Source organism: Rhinolophus hipposideros (genome assembly GCF_964194185.1).
Source record: "Rhinolophus hipposideros genome assembly, chromosome: 11".
Taxonomy (NCBI): domain Eukaryota; kingdom Metazoa; phylum Chordata; class Mammalia; order Chiroptera; family Rhinolophidae; genus Rhinolophus; species Rhinolophus hipposideros.
In genome coordinates, this window is record NC_138057.1 from 48,479,001 (window position 1) to 48,504,778 (window position 25,778).

General features: G+C 35.1%; 1 protein-coding gene across 7 annotated transcripts in view; it reads right to left on the minus strand.

Annotated features, from left to right (window-relative positions):
• Positions 1-967: 967 nt before the first annotated feature.
• The window catches only part of AGTPBP1 (ATP/GTP binding carboxypeptidase 1), a 131,661-nt gene continuing 106,850 nt past the window's right edge, over positions 968-25,778 (minus strand). For 3 of the 7 annotated variants that reach the window (XM_081065354.1, XM_081065352.1, XM_081065353.1), the window contains 3 exons: positions 23,177-23,353; positions 20,328-20,488; positions 968-1,814 (listed from right to left, as the gene is read on the minus strand). In XM_081065354.1, the coding sequence (XP_080921480.1) occupies positions 1,637-1,814; positions 20,328-20,488; positions 23,177-23,353 (516 nt within the window). In that variant the 3' untranslated portion in view covers positions 968-1,636. Of the gene's footprint in view, positions 1,815-6,221; positions 7,826-20,327; positions 20,489-23,176; positions 23,354-25,778 lie in introns of those variants that run through there. The other 4 variants (XR_013994387.1, XM_081065356.1, XM_081065355.1 and 1 more) reach the window with 2 other exon arrangements.

The following is a 25,778-nucleotide window of genomic DNA, read 5'->3' on the forward strand; positions in this document are numbered from 1 at the left end:
ATAAATTATAGTTAAATATTGTAATTATTTTATATATAAAATATATTAAAATAAATTACTTTATAATTATAAATTATTAGATAAACTATTAAATAAATAATACTTTACCTTGCTAAAGTATTCTAATCTCTCTTAAATTAGGTCACCACATACTAAGATGTCTTCTTCAACTTCATAATCTATTTAGTCTTTATTTGCTGAGATTAATAAGAATTAGGCTATTTAGAGAAAAAGACCTCTTTGTCAATTGCCTCATGCTATGTTTTTAAACATGGTTCCCATGACACCAAAAAGAAGCTACACTGCAGATAAATACCTCAAATAATACAATGAAAATCATTGATTTGGAAAAATGTAAAAATCTGAAATATACTTTTATCATTTCTTTCCATTACAGGTTTCTTTAAAAATTAAAAAAATCGAATCAGGAATAAGCAAGGATAATGTGCCAACACCTAAGCAACCTGAGTCCTGGCAATAATCTGTTAATGAGGTATCCTTTTGGATTTGTTTTGTTACAACAGAAATTTAGTTCTTAAAGCGCTTATCCAAAGTCACTAGACTTGTTTTCTTTTATTTGAAAACAAAGTCATTCCTGCAGCAGACAGCTTAAATTTGGGAAGATGTCACTACAAGAAATGGCTTCAATTCACTGCAGTCATCTACTACTCAGATAACAGTGCCAACATGCCCTAAATGAGTTCACTTCAGTGAGTCTGATAACAGTACAGCGCAGGAAAGGCTAAATAAGCTTATATTCAAACACAAGTTTAACATTGGATCACCTCCTCACTGCATTTTTAAAGCTTCTTAACAAACTGACTGCAGTGATAAATTTTAGGTGTACCCAAGAGACACAATTTTGGACAAAAGAGCTGTTCAAATACATCTTTTATGATAGGTAGAGGTATGCCTATACTATAAAAAACTTCACACTGGTAAAATAAGCATTTGTTGTTTTTTTTTTACATATCTTTATCAACATGTTCAGATGTTGGATTTTTATAATATTTTCACAAAGAGTCTATAAACCAAGAATCTGAATTGGTTAAAAAGGATGAAGAAATAAAATGAATGCAACATTTAATATAGTTTTTATTTGTTTAATTTGGGTAAATGTAGAATGTAATGATTCCAAGGCAAACTCTGGATTATTTCAGTCACAACTCAACAGTTAACATGATTCTGAAGAACAGTCTTATCTTCACTACGTACCCAAACCCACACAGACACATCTATAGAAATCCATGTACATATATATTATTTTTCAAAAACTCAGAATTTTCAACAACTCTAGAATTTCGATTTTATATTCTCACACACTTCAAAAGTATCCATTTGATGCAGAATATAACCATAAGGAGATAAAGAAACCATGCAATGATACTCAGGTTTTTAAATAAATCCAATACTTGATAATTCAACGTTATATAAAGTGCATTAAATAGCTAAAATAAAACAAGCGCCAATTTTATCATGAATTAATAACACATTTATTGTCTTAAAACCAAAGAGGCCCAAATTTCTTTTTGTCTTTCTGAGTCAGCTCTCTATAAATTCATCTCTCAAACTTCCTGTGTAACAATAACCAAGATATTTCATTTAATCTTTCTATTTACAAGAGATGGCAGAGGGCTCAAGGTAGGTATGTTCTTGATGATTCAGAGTCAGAAAGTACTTCTTCTTGAGCAGAAGGTTCATAATCTCCTACATGTTCAGCCAATTCAATATCTAACTCATCATTACTTTCTGCACTGTAATCAACTTCTTCAAGGAATCGAGGTTCATCTTCATCCAAAACATAAGTGGTAGGGCTGTAGCCAAAGCACACAGAACATACAAGACTTCATTAGATTTTAAGGTTCTGATTTAAGAGTATTTGATCATACTGGATTAACCTTGATTTCAATATAATAAAAGTAGTTGGGTTAACTTTAAAGGTATTGTCCAAATGAACAAGTTAAGAAATTTATAATAGTTAAAACCTCTTTGCATTGTGAATAAAGGGTGAAATGCTAAGTTTGAATTGTATGACAAAGGTTGCCAATATATATCCTACAATTAGGTAGCAACAAGAAATAATAGGCTCTTTCATTAGGTTACTTCTTTGAAGGATTTCAGGTTTGCAGGCTTAAAGGTTCTATTTTAATCACTGTAAATCAAGCAACTGATATTTTCACTAGGCTTTATAAGAAAGTGTCTTTAATCAGTTCCTCCAGTAATGCACTGACACTGCTTATTCCAAGTCTATAAAGTGATTATTTGCCATAAAAATAGCCCATATACCCATCCTCACCGTTTCTATCGGTCAAAAATAAAAATGAAAAACAAGTGAACACTCCACACTCAGATTAATTACTTTCCCTTGGGACACAGAATAAGATATTTGCTTAAAAGCACTAAGTGCTTCTAAATATTTCATTAGGTAGGTTGTTTGGGATTAAGACAACCTTTCCACTAGGGTAACATATTCATTCCTCAAAAAATAAGTGTGTTCTGATTCCTCCCCATTTGGAAGATTTCTGTCTCTCTGTCTCTCTCTCTCTCTCTCTCTCTCTCTCTGTCTCTCTCTCTCTCTCTCTCTCTCTCTCTCTCCCCCCTACACATACACACACACCCCAACACACACACTATCAAAAATCCACTACAGCAAAATTTCAATGTCTCCATTTTGTGACCAAAACTATCTTAATTTCATAGAGATGTATGTTTGTTTATATCCCACCTGCTTCCGAAAGGATTTCCCATAGCTGATGAACTTAAAAGCTATAAAATCAGACGATAAAAAGGGAACAATAATCTGTTATAATGAGCAGAGAAGCAGATGTCATTAGGCACCTAACATGAAAGAATTCCTGCAATTGCATATTAAATTCAGTTCAAATATCTGGATGTTTTGGTGAGAAAGACAAGTTAATGGATTATATGATTCTAATTTTCTGAGAAGAGAAAGCAAAAACCCTTTCTCCAGAATTGTTTTAATTTTGCACATTCAAGAAAATAGAAAAATATATTGCAAAACCATCTTGGTCTTATATATATATAGCAAACTTCCTCTTACAAGTTCTGAGCTTGTACTAGGATAGAGTAGTCCTGATAAATTAAGCTGAGTGGCTTGGAGGATTGTGTGAGACTTTACAATATACCTCACACTCGCAAGAACAAGTTCACTGCTTTCAATCATGTGACTAAAATATTTACCATGACTCTGATGTCTTTAGGAAAAAAAGTTAGATGGAAAGAAAAAATTATTTGCCTTTCGAAATGACAATTGTTCTTTCTTTCCTTTAAAAAACAATTAATTCATTCCTCCCTCTTGACCTTGGTATTTCAAATTCTCAGAGTGTCCCAGGTGGTTCTAAGAATAGATAGAAGACTAGCTGAAGCAAAGGAGGGGGAAAGAGAAGTGAGGAGAGAAAGCATGAAAAGACCAATCCCTTGCCACATATTTGCTTGTTTTCTTCCAGGAGACTTTCATAATAAGAAATGATCATGGAAATGCAAGGAAGGAGAAAGTTGCTCAAAAGCCATGAAGTATAGGCTGATACAGGGGCTAGGGAAACCAATCAAGACTGTAGAGCTGACGCCACCGTAACGAGGCCTGTACAGTGGTCAGTGCCATGTAGATGCCCAGCAGCATCTGGGCTCTCCCAACAGGTAGGAAGAGCACAAACTCCATGTGCTGCATGGAGGGCGGGCAGGCATTGTTCAGATGATCTATGGACAGCACAATCACACATACACACCCTCTCTCTGTCTCTGTCTCTCTCTCCCTCTCCCCCCACTAACACCAAGGAAAATAACAATGACATAAATGAAACTGGTTGTGGGAAGCCCAGCCACTACACTGGGGTTAAAACAGGGACCTGGTTCTACGTGGGAAGCTAGATACTAGGAAATTAACCAATCTGAACTAAGGAAAGTAGGATTTCAAGAAAAAGCCTAGTCTTATAAACTGTAAGTCAATGAGGAAACAGAAGGAGAGAAGTATAATTTAGGAGCAACAAAGATGCCCTAGATCAAGCCAGAAAAGCTCCTAGGCAGCAAGGGGACTAGGATGAATGCTGGCATCATATCAGATGCTGATAAGCACTTTTACGACAAGCAGCACGACCTGGGAGGCAAGCTCTTGGAAACTTAAATTCCGTAAGGAGTGTTCAGGGCTCTGGATTCAGACGATCATTTGATGCCTTCAGTGCCTGACCTCGGCTCATTCACAGGCTGACTATGACATGAACTCCACATTCTGGCATCACCCAGCCTTATACCCAGGAGTGGACCAGCTTCAGACTTTCATTCCACTCCTGTCACCCATACTGGCCCTGATATTTGACCGGTGTTTCTGCAGACGCTAACAAAACCATGTTCCTTCCTAGCCCGTAGGTGAAGCACACCGAGTACATCCATCCAGCAATGGGGATGCGGCCAACAATGCGAATGTTTCTGTTTGGGGCTGGACGTTGGGGCAGGAGAGGCGAGATGGGAGAGGAGAGAGATCAGCAGATCTCAGGTTAAGGAACTAGGGGAACACTGTGATAAAGGAAAGGTAAGGAAGAAGATTACAACCCTCATCACTCCACTGAAAGCAGCCTTCTTATTGCTATTCCAGGTGCCAATTTAGAGTCATTTTTTTCTAGATGTCTGACACCTCTCTTCTGGTCTGCTTCATTCCCCTGTTTCTTCTCAGTATTAATCAAGTGCTCTTCATCTTCTGTGCATGCCTCAAAAACAGGTGCCTACCAAAAGGCTCTAACTCTTCTTCTGACATGCATGCCCTCTGAGTGATTTTAATTTACATCCTGATCATTCCCAATTCCAAATTTCTAGCCCCGACGTCTCCCTTCAACTTCTCCTGTGTATGCATGAACTTGCTAACATATTCACATGGCTAGCTCACATGCACCACCTTGAACGTAGCGCAGTCATAACTGAACTCATTGTTCTCCCCACCAAACCTGCTCCTCTTGTAGTTTTTCTCAGTACCATTCACTCAGTGAGTCATAAAACCCAAATTCTCAGCCAACAAGTCCTGCCAATGATTTCCAGACCATTCCTTGCCTCACCTTTACAAGCCTTCACTGAAAGTGTTTCCTCTGCTTAGGACATAGTTCCTACCTTTCTTCTCCTGACTACCCATGTTTCTTTTAAACTGCAGCTCAGGCTCATCTTCAGACATTCTTCCTTTTTTAAAGCCCACCTTGGGATAAGAGCACTTTCTCTATATTCCCTCTGTAACCTGCACAAACATTCTATCTGATCATTTCTCACATGCAGTTGAAGCTATCTACTTGTGGGCCTCCCTTCTCAGTACTAAAATCATAAGCATCTTAAGGTAAGGAAACAACTTACCCATCTTCTTAGTACCACCTGTCAGGTCCCAGATGTGCCTGACACATTTAGGCCCTAAACAAATGTTTGCTGAACTCTTTATGAGAAGCCACGAGGTCCACAAGATCAATTTTCCTATTACCTCCTCCCACTGATTTTACGTTAGTAAAAACATTTAAGGCACAAGACCAATCATAGCAATTCAGCTTTACTTTTATTAGTAATTCCAACATATGTTTTAAGCACTTTACAACTTACAAAATGACTTCATACACATCATTGCATAATAACCTTCACTTAAGAGAAAGACTTTAAGGTGATTTGCCCTAGAGTTATATAAAATAATGAATCCCTTTCCATCAGCAGATAGGAATTCAAGTGTTATTTCAATCACAAGAAAAGAATGTCTACTCAGTATCGAATTATTTCCCATCATTATTACTTTGTTTTCCCACCACTATCTTCCTCATTCCTCTCATTTCTTCACATAAGTTTACTCCTTTTGCTCTGTTTTTGCTTAATTCTTCAATATCTGCCTCAACATCCTTCTGTTCTAGACTTTAATTCTTAGGATAAAGATGACTAAGCCAAAACCAATTCAGTAAGAAATGTTTCATTCTAAAAGAGAATAGCATTTTAGTCCAAAAACAAATCCTCCTCATGCTGCTTCAAGAAAAATATCAACACCTTCCCCCAAAGGGCCTTCTGACAAAATCCTCTGCTATATGGTGTCATTATGATGCAGAAAAGGTTTATAATTCCAACTGATTTCCAAAGGTAGCAAAAAATTCTGTTGCATTCAGATTCAAAGTTTTCTGGTTATCCTTACATTAAACTATTAAGCACTGCACAAAATTAAACCTAAAAAATTCATCATCTTCCTCAATGTATACCTGTCTACTTCCATTAGAGCTGGCTGGACATCCGGGACATCAGAATGCAGATCTTCAGCTGTGTTACCTAGACAAGCATGAAAGAAACACACTATACACGGAGTCAGGAATTCTGGATCTGTGCCCCTATCCTACTAACCAGCTGCATGACCTTCGGCAAGTCACTTACTCTCTCCAGGCACCAGTTTTCTCAAGTGCAATGCTGAGATAACAATATAAGCCCTACCTCACAAAAGTTGTTTGGCTCAAATTAGGTAGTAAATGTGAAAGCAGTTATAAATTCTTAAGCTGTACAAATATAAAATGTTATTACGACATTAATAAAACCTACCTTGTTATGGGAAAAAAGGAAATCAATCTTTCTCAAGTCCTACAGAGCCCAGATCATGAGCTTCCCCAGGCCAACAGGACTAGAAATACTGCCTTACCTTTGTAACTCAGTCCTTCCTTACCCTCGTACTCTGCTATAATTAGAGACTAACCTACCTGTTTTAAGGCAGCACAATAAAGATATCCTGGGGGAGAATATCTGAAACTGATGCACACAGAAAAATATTCCATTGCCAAATTATCAGCAATTTGTGACTTGCTGATTGTGTCATTCTTATGCTGAAATGTCAGGTCTGAAGTGAAAGAAAATGTCTATCTACACAAATATTAGAGAATACTTTATTTATATAATGTCTCCTATCTTGTAAGAGATATGGCATCTACTACATATCACAAAGCAAACAAGATTATCCATAGAAAATACAAGGGACAATTTCCGTCCATCTTAAGTGACCATAGCATATACACAAGTACTTGCACACACGTGCACATGTGCATACACAGACATTCAGAGTTAGTGTATAGAACATCTAAAGAGAATAATCTATTTGGGGAAAAAAAGTAGCTAATTTACTGACACTTTGTTGGGTAAAAAAAGTATAACTAAGCTGACTTTGGGAAACAGTTAAACTCATTAAACTCCAACTTACTTTACTATTGATCTAAAAACATTCCTTGACATAATGAGAGGACTAAATGGTTTAATTCACAAATAGTGCAGGAGAGCTTCAAAATCTGAAACCGTTCCTTTTTAGAATTTTTGCTTCGTCACTTGGATGATACAAGATATAATGAAAGCACAGGGGAGTTTTGGAGTGGAGTTCCAAAACTGGATGGAATTCCTGGGTCTGCTGGGAATTACTAGATGGATAATCTTGGGTAAATTCATCTCTGAGCCTCGGTTTACACACATGCGTAAAGGGGTTGCAATACTCTCTGTCTCTGATCATTCTCAGTAGAACACTAGAATCCCTGAAATAATAATCAAACTTAAAAATTCAGAATGGGCAGGTGTGTCAGGGGTTCCAAAACCACTCCAGGTTTAGTGATTTGCTAGGAAGACTTACAGGATTCAGCACACGGTTGTATTCATAGTTATGACTTATTACAGTGAAAGGATACAAAGCAAAATCAACCAAGAGAAAAGGTACGTGGGGCAAAGTCCAGAGGAAACCAAGGCCAGGCAAGGAGCTGCTAAGAGGCAGAGAAGTCATCAGAGATTTCAGCAATTTCAAAGGATTGCAGGCAAAAATTGGAGATCAGAGTTCAGTTTCCTGAAAGAAGGAAGTTGCAGAGATGTGACTCCAATAGATTTCCCCTAGAAGCATTTGACAAAATCTTAAAATACACAGTACAAGAGGCTGAGAAACAAAGCAGAAAGCAGCAAAACAAACAAAACTGAAAATAAACACGGGCTTTTTGGCCTTCTTGCGGTGCTGAGGAAAGAAGCCCTAGGCCTTCAATTATGACCCTGGAGGGCTATGACCTAGAAAGGGGGAAGCGGTGAACCAAGGGTCAAACAAGTTCCACAAGTTTTGCAAACCTACCTCAAGGCAGCTAGGGCCCTCACTGGATTGGGGTGACCTGCCCTACTCTACTGCCTGCCAAAGGATAGAATGAACCCTCTTTGAAGCAATATGTATTCTTCCTTATTCTGATATACTGTGTTCTTAAAGTCTCAAATAGACATTTATCTGAGAAGAATAACTTCATTCTTCCAAGAGGCTACCAAGACTATAACACATAAATATCTATAAATATATGTGGTCAGCAAATTCCTTATAGAGCTAAGTCTTTGAGACTAACAATTATTAACTTAATACCTATCTATATCTCAAGGATAAGGAGCATTTCCTTCTCTTAAGATAAGTCTCAATGCTTTCATTATAACCTAATCTGGCCTGAGGTCCTGAAGTGCTCACATAAATCCCAAACTTATTTTCTAGATGATTTCAATCTCCTCTGTATTTGTAAGTACAATAGCATTTCAATGATTTTGCACAAAAACCCAAATGGTTTACTTTTAGTTATAAGCAATTATGATTTCAAGTAGACTGGAAGTTGTGATATGATCTTCAATTACATGGCATGATTTATCTGCCTGGAAAATATTACAATAGCAATTATAGCTGTAAGAATTTTCTACATAGTAGCAATAAATGACTCTCAGAAATGCAAACCAAAGTTGAGTATGTGCATCACAGCCATTAAAAAGGAAGACCTTTTAAGATTAGCTCGATTAAATGATAAACTGTAGATTAAAAATAGAGCACATTAATGCCAGTAAGCTTTACTACATAGCTAGGTATTAGATACTGCTGTTAACATTTGTCACAAATGATCTATACTGACAGATAGTCTCTCCTTGACCAAATTTAAGTCAGGTCCCTTTGAATCCTCTTGCTAACTAGGTTCTGACCTTGGGCTCTGTCCTTAGTCCAGTGGCTCTGCCTTTTTAACTTCAGTTTCAGCTATAATCCTGCAGAGTCAGTTTATTGAAAAACCCCCACTCTCAATATCCAATCACCCTGGCCTGCTTTCAGCAAAAAGTATGTCAAGTCAGTTTAGGCAGCATCTCTCTTACCTACCGATGTTTCCTCTCAGTAATTTTCGATCCACCAATCCCCCAGTCTACTCCTTGACTACAAACTTCCATTTTTCCTTATCGTATGCAGAGGTGAGCCCAACCTCTCTCCCCTACTGCAAAACCCCATGTAGCAGTCCTCCGAAATAAAGTCCACCTTCCCATTATTTAACAAGTATCATGAATAATTTTTTCTTTACCAAATATTAATTTAATTTTGAAGACAAAAAGTTCCTACATATTTATAAATAAACTCTAGCTTCACATAAAGAAAGTACAGATAATATAGAGTTTAATATTTCATTCTAGTATTAGTAGCCTGTAGCAATCAGTGTTTTCGTTATACTTTACCAATAACTTCAAGGCAGTCTCTCTTATAATGCTAGGGAGGGGGTGGAGCCTTTAACCAAGGAACATGATGATGGTAAGTGGTCCAGAGACCTGCACTCATTCCCTATACTTTATTAGAAATGTACATTCCTAACACCTTTATCAAAATATATCAAATTAGATTTTTTTAAAGTATTGAAATAAAATAGAACTAATGCTAAGCATATTTTAAAGATCGTCCCTAGCTTAAGTCCTATTTACTTTGTTAGTAGCATTAGGAACCATTTCTCATCAAATTTTCTAATGTTCATGTTGTATGCACAAAAAGGAATTAAGCACTGATATATGCTACAACATGGATGAACCTCAAAAGCAAGCAAAGTGAAAGAAGCCAGACACAAAAGGTCACACATTATACAATTCCATTTATTTGAAATATCCAGAACAAGTACGTCTGAGAAACATAAAGCAGACTAGTGGTTGCCAGGGGCAGGATATGACTGCTTAATGAGTAAAAGGGTCTCTTTTGAGGGGGATAAAAGAAGTTTTGGAACTAGATAGAGGTGATGGATGGTTGCACAATATTGTGATGTACTAAAATGCCATTATATTGTTCAGTTTAAAATGGTTAATTTATGCTGTGTGAATTTCATCTCAATTACAAAAACAAGTCCAAATATTATTTGATTATAAGACAGTAATTAGGCTTCATTTAAACATGGGCATATGTTTTTATTATAAGAAGGCATTGGATATTTTTTAAATTTACTTTCCTATAATCTTTTAAACATACTGAAACTTCAAATACTTCTTTCATATGCTTAATATGATGAAATTCAGTCACCACTGCAATACCCTAATGAGAAGTACTGTTAAATGTTTTATCAGTTCTCAAATCTTTTTAAATGAGAGTCACTGAGCAGACAGTTCAGGTAACAGGTAAAGTAAAAACACTGTAGCTAAATACAAAAATATTATATAGCTGTAAGCTTTCAAATGAGTTCTACCAATATTCTCGGCTTTGACCTAAGAGCAGCACACCTCCTAGGAAAGACATAATGCACACTTAGTGTTGTTATTAGATGGGACTTATACAACAAATTATACAATAAAAACGACTGGGTAAAATTAAAATGATTTATGTGTGGTAATTTCCAATGAATGCCCTGGTATATAAAACATAATTAATTGTCTACCACAGGCTTCATTGAAAAGCAAGTTCTATAACTTCTGGTAAACACAGTTTACCAGGATCTCAAAAGATACTAATGTGACAGTAAAATAGCTTTTTAAAAAAGGATAAACCATAAAGAAAAGAAAATTGGAGAGGACATATAACAGCAAAAAAGAGATGTCAGCAAAATGCTCCTGGAAGATAGAAGAAGATGGATGAAACTAATGGATTTGAGTTCCAACTTCCTTCATTTTATTAAGCAGCTACAGTAGGGAAAGCCAAGGAAAAACATATGCTGATTTGTATTACAAAGTCCCAGTAAAGTTCAGGAATTGGAGATACTGGTTATCAGGGTGTAATTAAAAGCAGAAGAATTTGTTAAAAGGTTTTATAAAGAGCAATTGGATACCCTTCCTTCAGATGTCCTTCCTCAAGCCACCCCTTAGTTCAGAGAGATGAAAAGTTGCCTTTCCAAAGACTTTTATCAGAGAGACAAAAGACAGAAAGAGATGGAAGTTGAGGAGAGTAAGTGAAAGTCTGCTCAAAAGTAAGTCTTGCTGGGCTCCCCAAATGCTAGTTATCGGACTTATGGCCATGGGCAATATTTTTCAATTGTTTAAAAATCACCCTCCCGTCCCCTTTACCCCACACACACACAGGAGTGTTTTTAGACATTTTTTCTTAATCCACCTTAATTAACTACAATTAAGAATTTAAAAGATAAATTTCACATCAGATTAGACACACTCTAAGAGGGCATGGCTGAATTAAAAGACAGTTTAAAAAATCCAGAAGAAAGCACAGAGACAACAGAATAGAAACTTATTCACAAGAGTAAAAGACACAGAGGATATAGTGAAAAGGTCAAACTTAAATGTAAATGTAGTCCCAGAAATAAGGAGAAATGGGAAATTTGCTGAGATAATAGCTAAGAATTTCCCCAAAATTGATAGAAGACACCAAGCCACAAATTTAAGAAACCTTGTGAACTCCAAGCAAAATAAATAACATCACATCTATGTAAAACTCCTAAAAACCAAAGACTAAAAGAAATTCATAAAAGCAACTTAGCCTTAAAAGATAGATCACCTTCAAAGGGGCAACAATTGACTGATCCCTAACTTGACAACTCAACAATGGAAGACCCAAGACAATAGAATGATCTCTTCAATGAGCTGACAGAGAATAAACATTTCCTAGATTATCTACCCAGCAAAAATATCCTTCAAAAATGAAGGCGAAGACTTAACAGTATTCTTTGAACAAAAGAAAAATGACCTCAGACAAAAACTGAAATGTAGGAGGCAAAGGAGGAGGAGGGCAGTAAATGTATGGTAAGATCCAATGACTGCACAAAACAGCAACAATGTCTGCAAAGTTTAAAATACCCATACTATACTCATAAAATATCTGACAATAGCTACACTTATTGAGAGGGAATTAGATGGAGTTAACATGTTCTAAGGATCCTGTATTGTTTAAGAAAAGATAAAAGTACAAATTTATATTGAGTCTGATACACTGAGAATAAAGTAACACCAAGAGTCCATTAAAAGAAATAAAGAGCATAAAACCAATATAAATCTAAAATCAATCTAAAACCTATCAATCTGAAAGAAGGCAAAACAAACATACAAACAAAAACCACAGGGCAAGTGGAACAAATAGAAAGCAAATAATAAGCTGGTGGATTTAAATCTAAATATGTCAATAATTACAATAAATGTAAATGAACTAAATATTTCAATGTATAAAAAATTTTTATAAAAACAACTGTACAAGAAATATTTAAATATAAAGGAGACAGAAAGGTTAAAAATAAAAACCAAATAAAAAGTAAGTTACAGCTTATATACATAGTAATAGCAACATGGTTTAAAAATCTGTTAGCTTTTTAATATAAAGTTTTACATTCAGGACAAAAAGGGAAAAACCGAGAGTTGTTAGATGGGCGGGGGTGGGGGGGTGGTTGGGGATGAGGGGAAAGGTGAAGGGATTAGGAAGCAGCTGGTAACCACAAGATGGCCTCAGGTTTTTTGAAAATTAATTTGGAGAACGTATTCAATAATGTTGTAAAGATTTTGTTGGGTATCCGATGGACATGTGTCCTATTTGGGAGACCACCTCAGGGATACTGTGGATGCCTGATCATGGCATTGTACACCAGAAGCTAAACATTAATGAATGCCAACTATAATTTTATATATATAATGTGATGTCTCGGTGTGAGGTCGGAGGGATAGTGGATGGGGGGAGGGGGGTTCACAGTGTGAGGGATATAAATGATGAACGTCTAAGTATTACCTTGTCTTGTACACCTGAAACTAATAAATTAAAATAAAAACATAAAAAATAAAAGTTTTACGTTCAGAAGTTTTGAGCTTTCCAAGTAAAATAATTTTACAGATCAGTAGTTTTTAAGCTTTGTTCAACTTATAATTGATTTTTAGATTTCCATTGTCAGTTAAAAACTAATCTTTTACTGAATGAAGCAATTGTATACATACTAAATGACTGGGAACTTAATTTTCATAATTATCATGGATTCACTTTGAATAAGTCTCTTACCTTTTTTCTTAGTGTATTTAAACAAACTCAGATGCTATGTGCTGAGTACCTGCCAGTTAACCATGTTGTGAAGACTAATTATCTGACATCTATAAATGAGTTACTGATTACCTTGACAAAGGCATTTAATATCTATTATTCTTGGTGTGATTATTCCGTGCTTACTTGATGTAAATTGCCTATAAATGAAAATAAATTAGCTCACAACAAAAAGATACTCTATCTTGGGAAATATTTAAAACCAAGGAGGGTAAAATTTAATTAAGGGCTAATGTGTGGAATAAAACCATCCACATTGAACAAAAGTAAAAATTTGGCAGGGAAGATGGGTTTGAAAGATTTTTTAAAGTCAACTCACTGAAAAAAATAAATGGGAGAACTCATTAAATTGCTATCTCAGTTTCACATTAGGACCAAGAAACAGAAAATTATCAAGAACAAAGAAAGGATCCAGAGGAGAGCAGACAATAAGAGAAAAAGGACAGGAGATAATTTTAGTAGAGGTAAGTGGTTTCCTAGTTCCATCTCTATACTACCATTTGCCCTTTTCACTCAAACATGGAACTGTGGCTTCCCCTGCTTCGGAGTCCATATTCAATCATCTCCACTGCGACCTAATTCTATCTCCTCAAACAATCACTGCTCCATTATCTTATCTGAGTTCTCATCCTCCTCTCAAACATGAATGATTCCAAATAGTTCCCTCAGGTTTTCTTGCCTCTACCTCCTCAGCGTCAATCAAATCTGCATACTAGTTTCAGGTAACATATCCTTTACCCAGTGGCTTCAAAACTCCCAACTGCCTAAAGGAAAAGTCTAATGTCCTTACACTGTTATTTAGGGCACCGTAAGACACCTCCACCCCCGCCAGCCATATAGCAATCTGATCCAACTGAATTTCTAAATCTGATAGAGCAACCTACCACTTCTTCTTCAACTCAATATGTGACTGGCACTATGCAAGGCACGGCGACTGGCACACCAGACAGTGTTGAAGGGCGTAGATATGGTCCCTGAGATTAAGTAGGGGTTAGCTCGGCAGCTGTGAGTGAAAGGCTTCTCTTAAAAGTTGGTTTAGAAAAGTACATGTTTTGTGATTCCTCTATCCCTGCTCTAAACACAGAGCGATGATACATAAAATATAAAAAAGGAAAACAAAAAAGAAACAGATGCATATAGAAACAAGATACAAATCACCTTAGGCCAGAAAGAGAATAGAATCACAAAAACGGGTTATGGGCCCCCTGAACTCCAGACCCAACCAACAGCAAGCAGCAAGAGCTCCTTCATAGCAACAGGGAGGCTTAAAGGTACCTAGAGGCAGGGAACTACACCCAGACTCATGAGAATCCAGCAGCTAGAGTGAGGTTTCCCACTTTAGAAAAGAGGGTAAAAAAATAAGGCTGAGACTTCTCCCTAAGGCTAAAGATTTACAAAGTTGCTACTAAGAAAGATGGAGACAGAGCATCACAGCCAGGATCCTCATGATGAACTTAATGACTTGTCCAGCAAAATCCCCAGTATCATGAAGGATGGGAAGTTGGAAATGCTAATATAAGACTAATATAATGCTAGTATAAACTAATGTAAGCTTGGACCGGAGTCTTGAGAGGGTCAGGTAGAAGCAATCACAAAATCATTAAGAAGTTAAGGGGAGGGACTTTAAAGGGCTGGTGGGGGAAGGCAACCCTCTCTCAAAATGAGCTTGCAAACTACAAAACTCATGAGAAACTGTGGATGAATTTACCAACATAATAAAATTAATGGCACAATCTACAAGTGACTTTGAAAGTGTTTAGGGTCTTCAAAGAAGGAAAGAATAATAACCATAAGAATAAATAAGAAATCATGAAATAAAAACATGCAGAAACAAAAAAGAACCAACAGATGTGAAATACATAGACTTTAAAAGAGACCTCCCAGGAGATGAACTCTGGACTGAAAACAATTGAATAGTTAGTGAATTATAAAATGCTACTGGAGAATTTACCTAGACTGCGGCAGAGACAGAAAATATGAAAAAGTAGTTAAGAGATGTGCCTGGAGAACAGATTGAGAAGCTCCCATACCGGAATTCTGGAAGAACAGAATAAAGGAAATAATAAAGCAGCCATTTTTAAAGACAAAATGGTTGAGAACTTTTCATAATTGAAGACAAGTCCTCAAGTTAAAAACTGCATGTAAGTGTAAGGCAAGGTCTCTTATTTTAAAAAATACCACTCCTAAACATAATGCACTGAAACTGAATAGCACTGAGTACAAGGACAAAATCTTACAGAAGTGGAGGCATAGACATTTGGTAGAGGAAAAAGTAAACGCAAAGACCCTGGGATAATAAAGAGATGTGTGTGTTTGAGAATAGTACTGCTCAAGGTGTGGTCCACAAATTCTGTGCTACTTGTCCACAATGACAGAAGTATACACATCAAAATGAAGTGTTCAGAAACTTTTATAACATAAAAATTATGTCTGGTGAATTTCATAACTAAAACTTGGAGCTTATATTTGTATTCTTTGGGGTCACCTCTTCCATTTTTATTGTATTTTTATTCCAGTATCAATCCAAAACAAACTGAAAAATAAAAACTTGTCCTTTGACATAGCTAGTTTTGGAGCTCTGTTCTAAAAAATAAAAGATGGTTAGTGCAGTCGGAATGGTTAAGAATACAGAGTGAGAGTAGGACAAGTTAAAAGGGGAGAGGACCCTCAGATACTCTGTTAATGGATATACTCCATGTATCTGGAAAACAACTGAAGGTTTTTAAGCAGCAAAGTGTCCACTCCATACAAAGAAGCCAGAGGACAAAAAAGTAGAGGGAGAAAGACCAGTCAGAAGGCTACGGAAGTAGTGTAGGCAAGATGATGACACCCTGGGCAGCCTAGGGCAGAGGCAGTGGACAGAAATGGTAATAGCTGAGAAATATTTTAGTGGAGGAATCATGAAGTCCTGGGTGATGAACTGGATTAAGGTTAAGGAAGAGAGAGGGAGATGTCCAGAATAAGATTTCTGACATAAGCAACTGGGTGGATGTTAGTGGTTAAGGACAAACCAGTTTGTCTGCGGAGAGGCAGGGGAACAGAAGTCACAAGGTGAGTTTTAGACAAGTTAATTTTGTGTCCAAGTGTACACAATCAAGTTGGGAGCTGGATACACAAGTCTGAAACTCAGAAGAGAGGTCTGGGAGGTTATAAGTATTTTGGAGTTGTCGACTCACATATATAATTTAAAGTCGTTGGAATGAATATCACCCATGGAAAGCATGTAGGGTGAGAAGAAAAAGTAAAAGAGGAGAAAAAGCAAAGAAGATGGAGAAGAAATGCTCAAAGGAAAGTTTATGAACACTCCAACTCCCCTTTTTCTGCCTCAACAAATAAACTCAAGTGATGTGTGTTACATTCATTATGGCTTTTATTTCCAAGGAAACTGATATCAGTGATCACAGCAAAACTAAAGGATGATTATCAAAAGGTAGGAGAAACAGGGAAAGGTGAGAAATATGTACAACTTCCTTCCTGTACACATTGTAATACAAATACAAATAATTCAAATAATGCCAGAATTTACAGTGATTTCTGAAAATTTCCAAGAAGCGATAAAAAGAATAACCAAATAAATAAGAAGTCAATATTAAGGAAGATATTAAAATTATAAATGACAGTAACTATGAGGTAAAGAGCTTTGTCAATCTAGGGGGGAAACAGACTTACAAGCAATATGTTATACCAATAATTTCACCTGAAACTTTGAGGCTGGCTAGTTTCATTTTCAGCCCACCATCACAACTTCTCTCATTCTTCTATTCACTCTATCTCTAAGATCAGGAACAAGGCAAGGATACCCACTCTCACTACTTTTATTCAACATAGTACTGGTACTCCTAGCTAGAGCAATTTAGTAAGAAAAAGAAATAAAAGGCATCCAAATCAGAAAGGAAGAAGTAAAATTTTCTCTATTTGCAGATGACATATTATATATAAAAACTCCACCAAAAATGTTAAAGATAATCAACAATTTCAAGTAAAACTGCAGGATACAAAATCAATACACGAAAAACAGTTGCATGTCTATATACCAACAATAAACTATTAGAAAGAGAAATACCATGTACTAACTACAGTATCAAAGTAAAAACAGAAAATAGGAATAAATTAAGCAAGAAGGTGGAAGATCTATACACTGAAAACTGTAAGAAACTTATGAAAGAAATTAAAATGACACAAATAAATGGGAAAATATTCCATGCTCATGGATTAGAAGAATTAAATTGTTAAAATGTCCACACTACCCAAAGCAATTTATAGATTCAATACAATCCCTAATCAAAACTCCAATGGCATTTTCATAAAAGTAGAAAAAAATCCTAAAATTTGTATGAACAACAGAAGACCTTGCAAGATTGCCAAAGCAATCTTGAGAAAAGAAGCTCAAGGGAGAAGATATCACACATCTTGATTTCAAACTATATTACAAAGATATAGTAATCAAGAGTACGGCACTGCCATAAGAACAGACACATAGGTCAATGGACAGAATAGAGCCCAGAAATAAATCTATGCATATATGCTCAATTAATTTTCAACATAGGAGCTTTAAGAATATGCATTGAGAAAGGATAGTCTCTTCAATAAATGGTGTCAGGAAAACTGGATAGCCACATGCAAAAGAGTGAAACTAGACCCCTGTCTTACATTATATACAAATATCAAATGCAAAATGGATGAAAGACTAGAATATAGAACTGGAACCATAAAACTTCTCAAAGAAAACACAGGGGTAAGCTGTTTGACACCTGTCTTGTCAATCACCTTTTTTTTTTTGATTTGATACAAAAAGCAAAGGCAACAAAAGCAAAAATAAGCTACTAGGACTACATCAAACTAAATCATAAGGGTATTAATACCCAAAATGTATAAGGAACTCACAGAAATTAAAAGCAAAAAAAAAAAAAAAAAAACCAACCCAATTTAAAAATGGGAAAAGGACCTATATAGACATTTTTTTCCAAAGACATACAAATGCCCAATAGGTACATGGAAAGGCGTTCAACATCACTAATCATCAGGGAAATGCAATGTAATTCAGCAATCCCACTTCTGAATGCATAGCCAAAAGGAACAAATTCATTATCTCAAAGAGAGAGCTGTACTCCCATGTTCAAAGCAGTTTTATTCACAATAGCCAAAGCATGGAAACAACTTAAGTGTCCACTGATGGATGAATGGATAAAACAAAATGTGGCATATAGATATACAATGGAATATTATTCAGCCTTTAAAAAGGAAATCCTCTCATTTGCTACAACATAGATGAACCTGGAGGGCATTATGCTAAATGAAATAAGCCAGACAAAGACAAATACTACATGAAGTGGTTGCCAGGGGCTGGGAGTGGGGAAATAGAGGTTGGTAAAAGGATACAAACTTTTAGTTGTAAGATGAATAAGGTCTGAGGAAGTGATGATGTATAACATCGTGACTATAGTTGATAACACTGAATTGTTTAAATGAAATTTGTTAAGAGGGTAGAAGAACTTAGATATTTCCATGCACACACACAAAGGTAGTCATGTGAGGTGATGGATGGATATATCAGTAACTCAGTAGGGGAAATCCTTTCACAATGTGTATATATATCAAATCATCATATTGTATACTTTAAATATACTACAATTTTACTTGTGAATTATACCTCAGTAAAGCTAGGGGAACAAAGAATACATGAAATAACTTAAAAGGAGGCTCTAAACAACTAACATACTGTTATTTCCATTAAACATTATTAAATATTAAACAGATTACTAAACATTATTTTTAAACATTATTATTAAACACTAAACAAATATGTTTATTTCCATTATTGTTTAACAAGCACTTTCAAGGGTAGAGAATTCAGGTAATCATTGTGTCAATTATCACATTGTAAAGAACAGAGTTCATGGCAATACATTAAATCTAATGACAAGTTAATATCTAAAAACAAAAATGATGACTGTTCTATAGAATGGGAGTATTCTTACACATACACATCAAACTATAAATTGCTAAGCTCTAGTACTATGAGTAAGAATGATACTGAATTATCTCTAATCCTATAACTGATCAAACTGTATATATATATATATACATATATATATATATATATATATATATATATATATAGAATTTCAGTAACAAAAGTTTACCTATTTAGAAGAATATTTGGCAGATGAAGGTAATTTTCAAAGGGATACTAAATTAGCTATTTCTAGTATATGTAACCAGAAGGTTATTGGAAAGTCATCTACTATATATAGATAGCAACAAAATATCTTTTACAGTATGAATCCAAACTCCAAGCCCTCTTAATTTAGATATTATCTGATATAAGTAATGTTTTTCCACATTGCTTATTTTTGGGTTAAAAGTAAATCATTAAGATTATTGAAAACAGCATTTGAAATACAGGATATTTCATTAAAATCTCATCGAAATATCAATGTTAAAAGAATCAATGGGGCCAGCCCGGTGGCTCAGGCGTTAGAGCTCCATGCTCCTAACTCCGAAGGCTGCTGGTTCGATTCCCACATGGGCCAGTGGGCTCTCAACCACAAGGATGCCAGTTCGATTCCTCGAGTCCCACAAGGGATGGTGGGCTCTGCCCCCTGCAACTAAAATTGAACACGGCACCTTGAGCTGAGCTGCCGCTGAGCTCCTGGATGGCTCAGTTGGTTGGAGTGCGTCCTCTCAACCACAACGTTGCCAGTCTGACTTCCACAAGGAATGGTGGGCTGTGCCCCCTGCAACTAGCAATGGCAACTGGACCTGGAGCTCAGCTGCGCCCTCCACAACCAAGACTGAAAGGACTTGACTTGGAAAACAACTTGACTTGGAATAAAGGCCTGCAAGTACACACTGTTCCCCAATAAAGTCCTGTTCCCCTTCCCCAATAAAATCTTTAAAAAAAAAAAAAGAATCAAGACTATGATCACAATTTGGAACAAATATTAAATATGTAAATTATAGTAATCCTAAAAAAGCCCTTGGCTGGCAAAATCTCTGTGCCTTTCCTCTGCTTAACTAATTTAACAAAGCCTAACAGTATACAACAAGGTCACGACACAGTAAAACAAGTATGTCTTACCTAGTTACTTTGCAACTCGATTCAATCAAGTCATTCTCAAGGTCAAGCAGGCTGGAAGGCATATTATATTCCAATGGAGATGTCAGTCTTTTCAAACGCAATAGACCAACACAAAATTTTGCTCCCATTTCTTCCAATTCTCGAGTACCAATCTGTAAACCCTAAAAATAAACCAATATTATACATGTAACTAGGACGTTTGCTATCCTCTGCCTGTATCTCATTAAAATTACATAAAAGGAATTTATTCCTTTTATACATAAAAGGAATTTATTACATAAAAGGAATTATATTAGTAAAATTAAAAGGTTGGTACTTTTTATGGACCTAGGATTCAACAAACACAATGTATCTTTTTTTAAATTTTTATTTAATTTATTGGGGTGACATTAGTTAGTAAAATCATATAGGTTTCAAATGTCTTAATATCAGATTACTCTTGGTCACAAAGGAAACTGACTGAAAAAAACCATTCTTAAAATGTCTATTCTTATTCACTATATGCAAACTATTTTCACCAATATACTGGGGAGGAAAAAAAATAGATAATTATTTTGAGGTTATGTTACTCTTGAGGTTCATGTGTAAAATTATATTTTATAAGATTTTGCTAATATTTCTCATAATCCACTACATTGGGTACCAATCCTAAAATATTATAGTGTTAAAATCAAGACTCCAATTTATATACCTGAACATTATCTTAGAGGTACTTTTACTGTATGATTAACAAGCAAAAGTAAGGTAACTATGTCAAAAAAAACACAAAAATCAAACAAATTAAAGCAAATGAGGTACCAGTAAAATAAGTTCCCATGTTTCATGTCAAGTAAGAAAGCCCATTTCAAATTTTGTCTACTAAAGCAAAGAGAAAATTTTACCACAAACCCCATACCATTTTTTACCCAACAGTTTTCCAATAAACAGTATAAGGTTTACCAAAAGTTAAATGTAAGCACATAAAGGGATAAAAATGGACTATAAATCAAGATACTGCTTATCATTTAATTTTCAGATAAAAATGAATCAAAAAGAAGTGAAATCCTTACACCAACAAAAGGTGCAGGTGTAGATGAGAGGTGACATCATTCAGAAAGAAGGTACTGGAAAATAGCTTTTCAATGACCACAATAAAAGCACAGAGTAACTGAAGAAAATATATTGTAAAAATTGTTACTTAACCTACATGTAGTCCATGCCTTCATGATAATGATTGACTGAATGATTGTTTAGTTTGGCCATCTCCAAGTGTTCTAGGAAAGGTGACCTAATTGACTTTATTAGAATATTCGATTGCCTTCTTAATTTAAAAGTTTTATGAATTAGTTCATAGAAAATAAAAATAAAGGTTATTAATAGCCTAAAATACAGTAGTATAAGAACATTTTTGAAGATAAAGAGATCTGTTTCTTAAAATATAATCAGACTCACACAATTTATTACCTAACATTAATAAGTTTGAAAAGTGTATGTCATATGCATGGGTGGGGGTGGGAATAGATGGAAATTCTGTACTTTGAGCTCAATTTTTCCATGAAACTAAAACTACTCTAAAAAAAACAAGTTTATTAAATCAAAAAATTTTTAAAAACTAGAAATAAGTATATGTTATGATCAAAGTATTGAATTTTAGACATAAAAAGAAAAAAGAAAAAAGACACACTTGTCTCCATAAGAGTGAATGACCATTGGCAAAGTTGTCCACTAAAGCAAAGATTAGGGAACAGGGTTAGGGGGCTGGAATGGTGCTCATGCTATATTTCCTCTCTCACTATCATCATGCCCTTGGTAGACTAGAAGTCATTGTTTTACAGTATTTGAAGAGAATTCGAAAGATATTGTATTTTGGAAGAATAGTATACTGTGGTTAACCTAAAATTTAGGGAAGAGTCACTCAGCAGCAAGTAATGGAATTTAAGTTCTACTCTGCTAGGCCCCAAGTGTTTGACAGCCAGTTGCAAAATCTATACAATTATCTTACAGTTTGTTACAGACTGAAAAAGTCATTATTTAGGTTTTCCACTTAAACATTTTGACATCAACAATGTTTACATTTTTAATATTAACCTACTGGAAGATTTTTAACCCTTTTGAAACATAAAGTTATAACCATCTTTATATAAGGTAAATGAAAATCACTATGAGATTCAGTTTCTTCTTGCCCCATGCCCCCAAAAAACCAAACCAAAACAAAACAGAATGTGTGGCATAATTAGCATGACACCTGAAAATCTTTCTGTGGCAAGGCAAGAAAAATAAATATTTGGGTTTTGTTGTTGCTTATCTAAAGTCCAATTCATTGCCAATTAAGTTCTCAATTTTTAAAATTGAAAAATTCAAAGTCACCTAACATTTTATCAGTCTTTAATTTCAAAAGTAAAGTTTAAACTCTGGTTGTTTCCAATAAAAGCCTACAGCACCACAGAAGAGTAGTCTTAGTTAAAAAAAAAAAAAAATTAGTGAAGGAATATGCATTTAAAAGTCACACACAAAAGAAACCTAAATATAAATAAGTGTTTATTTCTAAATGCACAAAAGTATACTTACATCCAATAAATTAAAATGATAGGAAAAAAATTTAAATATGTACTATAACATGCTTTCTTAAAAATTATGAATATAAATAGACTTGAGCAATATTTTGTGAGAAACCAAAAAAGCTATTTAGTTCAGAGAAAATATTTTACAAAACGTTTTTAAGTCTACATGATTCAATTCCATTATTGCAAAGTACATGTAACTCAGAATAACAAACGTATCATTTAATATATACTTGAAAACCAGTGGACTACATATGGAAGCAAAGTTTTCAAATATTTATTATGGCTAGAAGTCCTGAGATGTTTTACCTTATATTTTCCCTGATCACAGCCACACAAAGTACTCTCCATGGTGTAGCTTCTTTGTACTCCTATCTCCCTCCAAACTACAACACGTGCTGTGGATTCTTTAGATTTTTCCACTACGAAGCTACAGCTGCTCATGCAAAATGCTGGGGCAATGTGGCTCAGTATCTTAGGCAAAGTCTGCAAAGATAAGAATAAGATATTTCAAGAAGTTGTTTTAATTAAAAATTTTAATTATTAAATTAAATATTTTTTTTCATAAAAGCCATAGTAATTAGAGTAGGAACATGTAAATCGTCTTGCTACGCCCCCTGCTATTTAAAACATCAAAATAATTCTCTTACTAATTTAGAATCGGTTGATTTCCTAGACAAATAGTAATCAGGTAGAAAACAAAATGGAAGAAAGTATCACATTCATAGTAGCAACCAATAAGCAGAATAAAACCATGTAAGAAAAACATGTTTAAAAAAATGATAGAATGTTTTAAAAAAACGGAGAAACTGTAGTCATGAAAGATGGCTTGACTAATGAACAGACTTAACATCATAAAAGGCAAGCATCCCTAAATTAATCAATCAAGCTAAGACAATCACAATAAAAAAGTCCATAACATTTTTTGCCATTTAAAATTATTCTCAAATTCACCCAAAACTATAAATATGGCAGTACACCCTGTGGAATTCTGAAAGAAAAGGCTATGACAAGAGAAATAATCCAACAGACATTAACCTAAATTATATGTTTAGATTTAAGGTAAATTGTGACACTGGTGTAGGAATAGTTATATCTCTCGGAAGAAAAAGTTCAAAATTAAAACCAAAGGTATCTGTTAAAGTTAGTACTATTATTACTAGAGAAAAGGCTGATTATTCACTAAATGCTGATACAACTGGATACCACTGAGAAAAACAAGCCACAGTCACTCTTCACTAAATTAAATTCTATCTAGATTGAGAATTTAAACTTAAAATTAGTAAGTAAAGTTTTAAAATGAAACTAAAAACAGTAATGTGAACATAGAACTATACTTTTAAATCTTGGAATGAGAAAAGTCTTTTTAAGCTTCAAAACCTAGAAGCCATTTTTTAAAATATCAACAAATATGATGAAAGTTTTAAATTACTACACATCATAAACAAAAAAATTTATAATAAACTTGTAATACGCATAAAGAATTCTTATTTTAAAAACAATAATAATTAGGTGCCTAGTACAAAGCAAGCAAAACATATTTTTAAAAGGAGAGATAATAATTGAACAAACATATGAAAAGATACTCAACATCATTTATAATTATAGATATGCAAATTAAAACCATCAGGTTTTGGGCTGGCCCGGTGGCTCAGGCGGTTAGAGCTCTGTGCTCCTAACATCGAAGGCGGCCAGTTCGATTCCCACATGGGCCAGTGGGCTCTCAACCACAAGGATGCCAGTTCGATTCATCGAGTCCTGCAAGAGATGGTGGGCAGCGACCCTGCAACTAAAATTGAACATGGCACCTTGAGCTGAGCTGCCGCTGAGCTCCGGGATGGCTCAGTTGGTTGGAGCGCATCTTCTCAACCACAAGGTTGCCAGTTCGACTCCCGCAAGAGACGGTGGGCTATGCCCCCTGCAACTAGAAATGGCAACTGGACCTGGAGCTGAGCTGCGCCCTCCACAACTAAGATTTAAAGGACAACAACTTGACTTGGAAAAAAAAAAAGTCCTGAAGTACACACTGTTCCCCAATAAAGTCCTGTGACCCTTCCCCAACAAAATCTTTAAAAAAAAAACACATCAGGTTGTTTTTTTTTTTAACCTGGCAAAGATGACAGCATGATGTAATAGGGTGTTGAGAAACAACACAATCACAGTGAATAATAATTCATTGTATTGGGGAACATTAATTTGAACAATATTTATGGAGGACAATTTGGCAAATACTAATCAAATAACCACCAACGGGGTATGACTAAATAAATTGTGGTACATCTGTACAATAACAAAAATACACAATGGAAATCTTGTGTAATTGTCAAAAAGACTGAGACAGATCTAGATATGAGGACCAGGAAAGATGGGCAACAAACATGTAAAAAAACAAGTTGCTGTGAAGTATTTAAAAACAAAAACAAAACCAAAAAAGCTTCATATACTACATGTATATACATTTATGAATGAATGCTTAGAGGCAAGTCTCACAAAATACATGGTGAAACTGAATAGTGATTAACTAAAATAGGATGACTTTCCCTTACTACTTTGTATTTCTGGAGTGTTTCCATTTTTATATAACGTTTATTTTATTTATTTGGAAAAGAGAAAAAGAGAGGACATCAAAAATAAAATGTGCTTTGAAGTTCTGCTAAGGGCAGTAATAAGTTACTGAAATTTTTGGGGAAAAGTTTGGGGTGTTTCTTTAGGCATAAATATAGTAGGAGAGGCTCTAGGACAGAACAGAATGCACACCGGACTTGAAGCAATAAGACCTCTATTCAATCCTAGGCATACCTCAAAACACACCTATACATGTGGAAACATGGTATGTAACAGATGACTTTAGAAAATCAACAGAGGAAGGACATACCGTTTAACATATGATTATACATGGGAAAACCAAAAT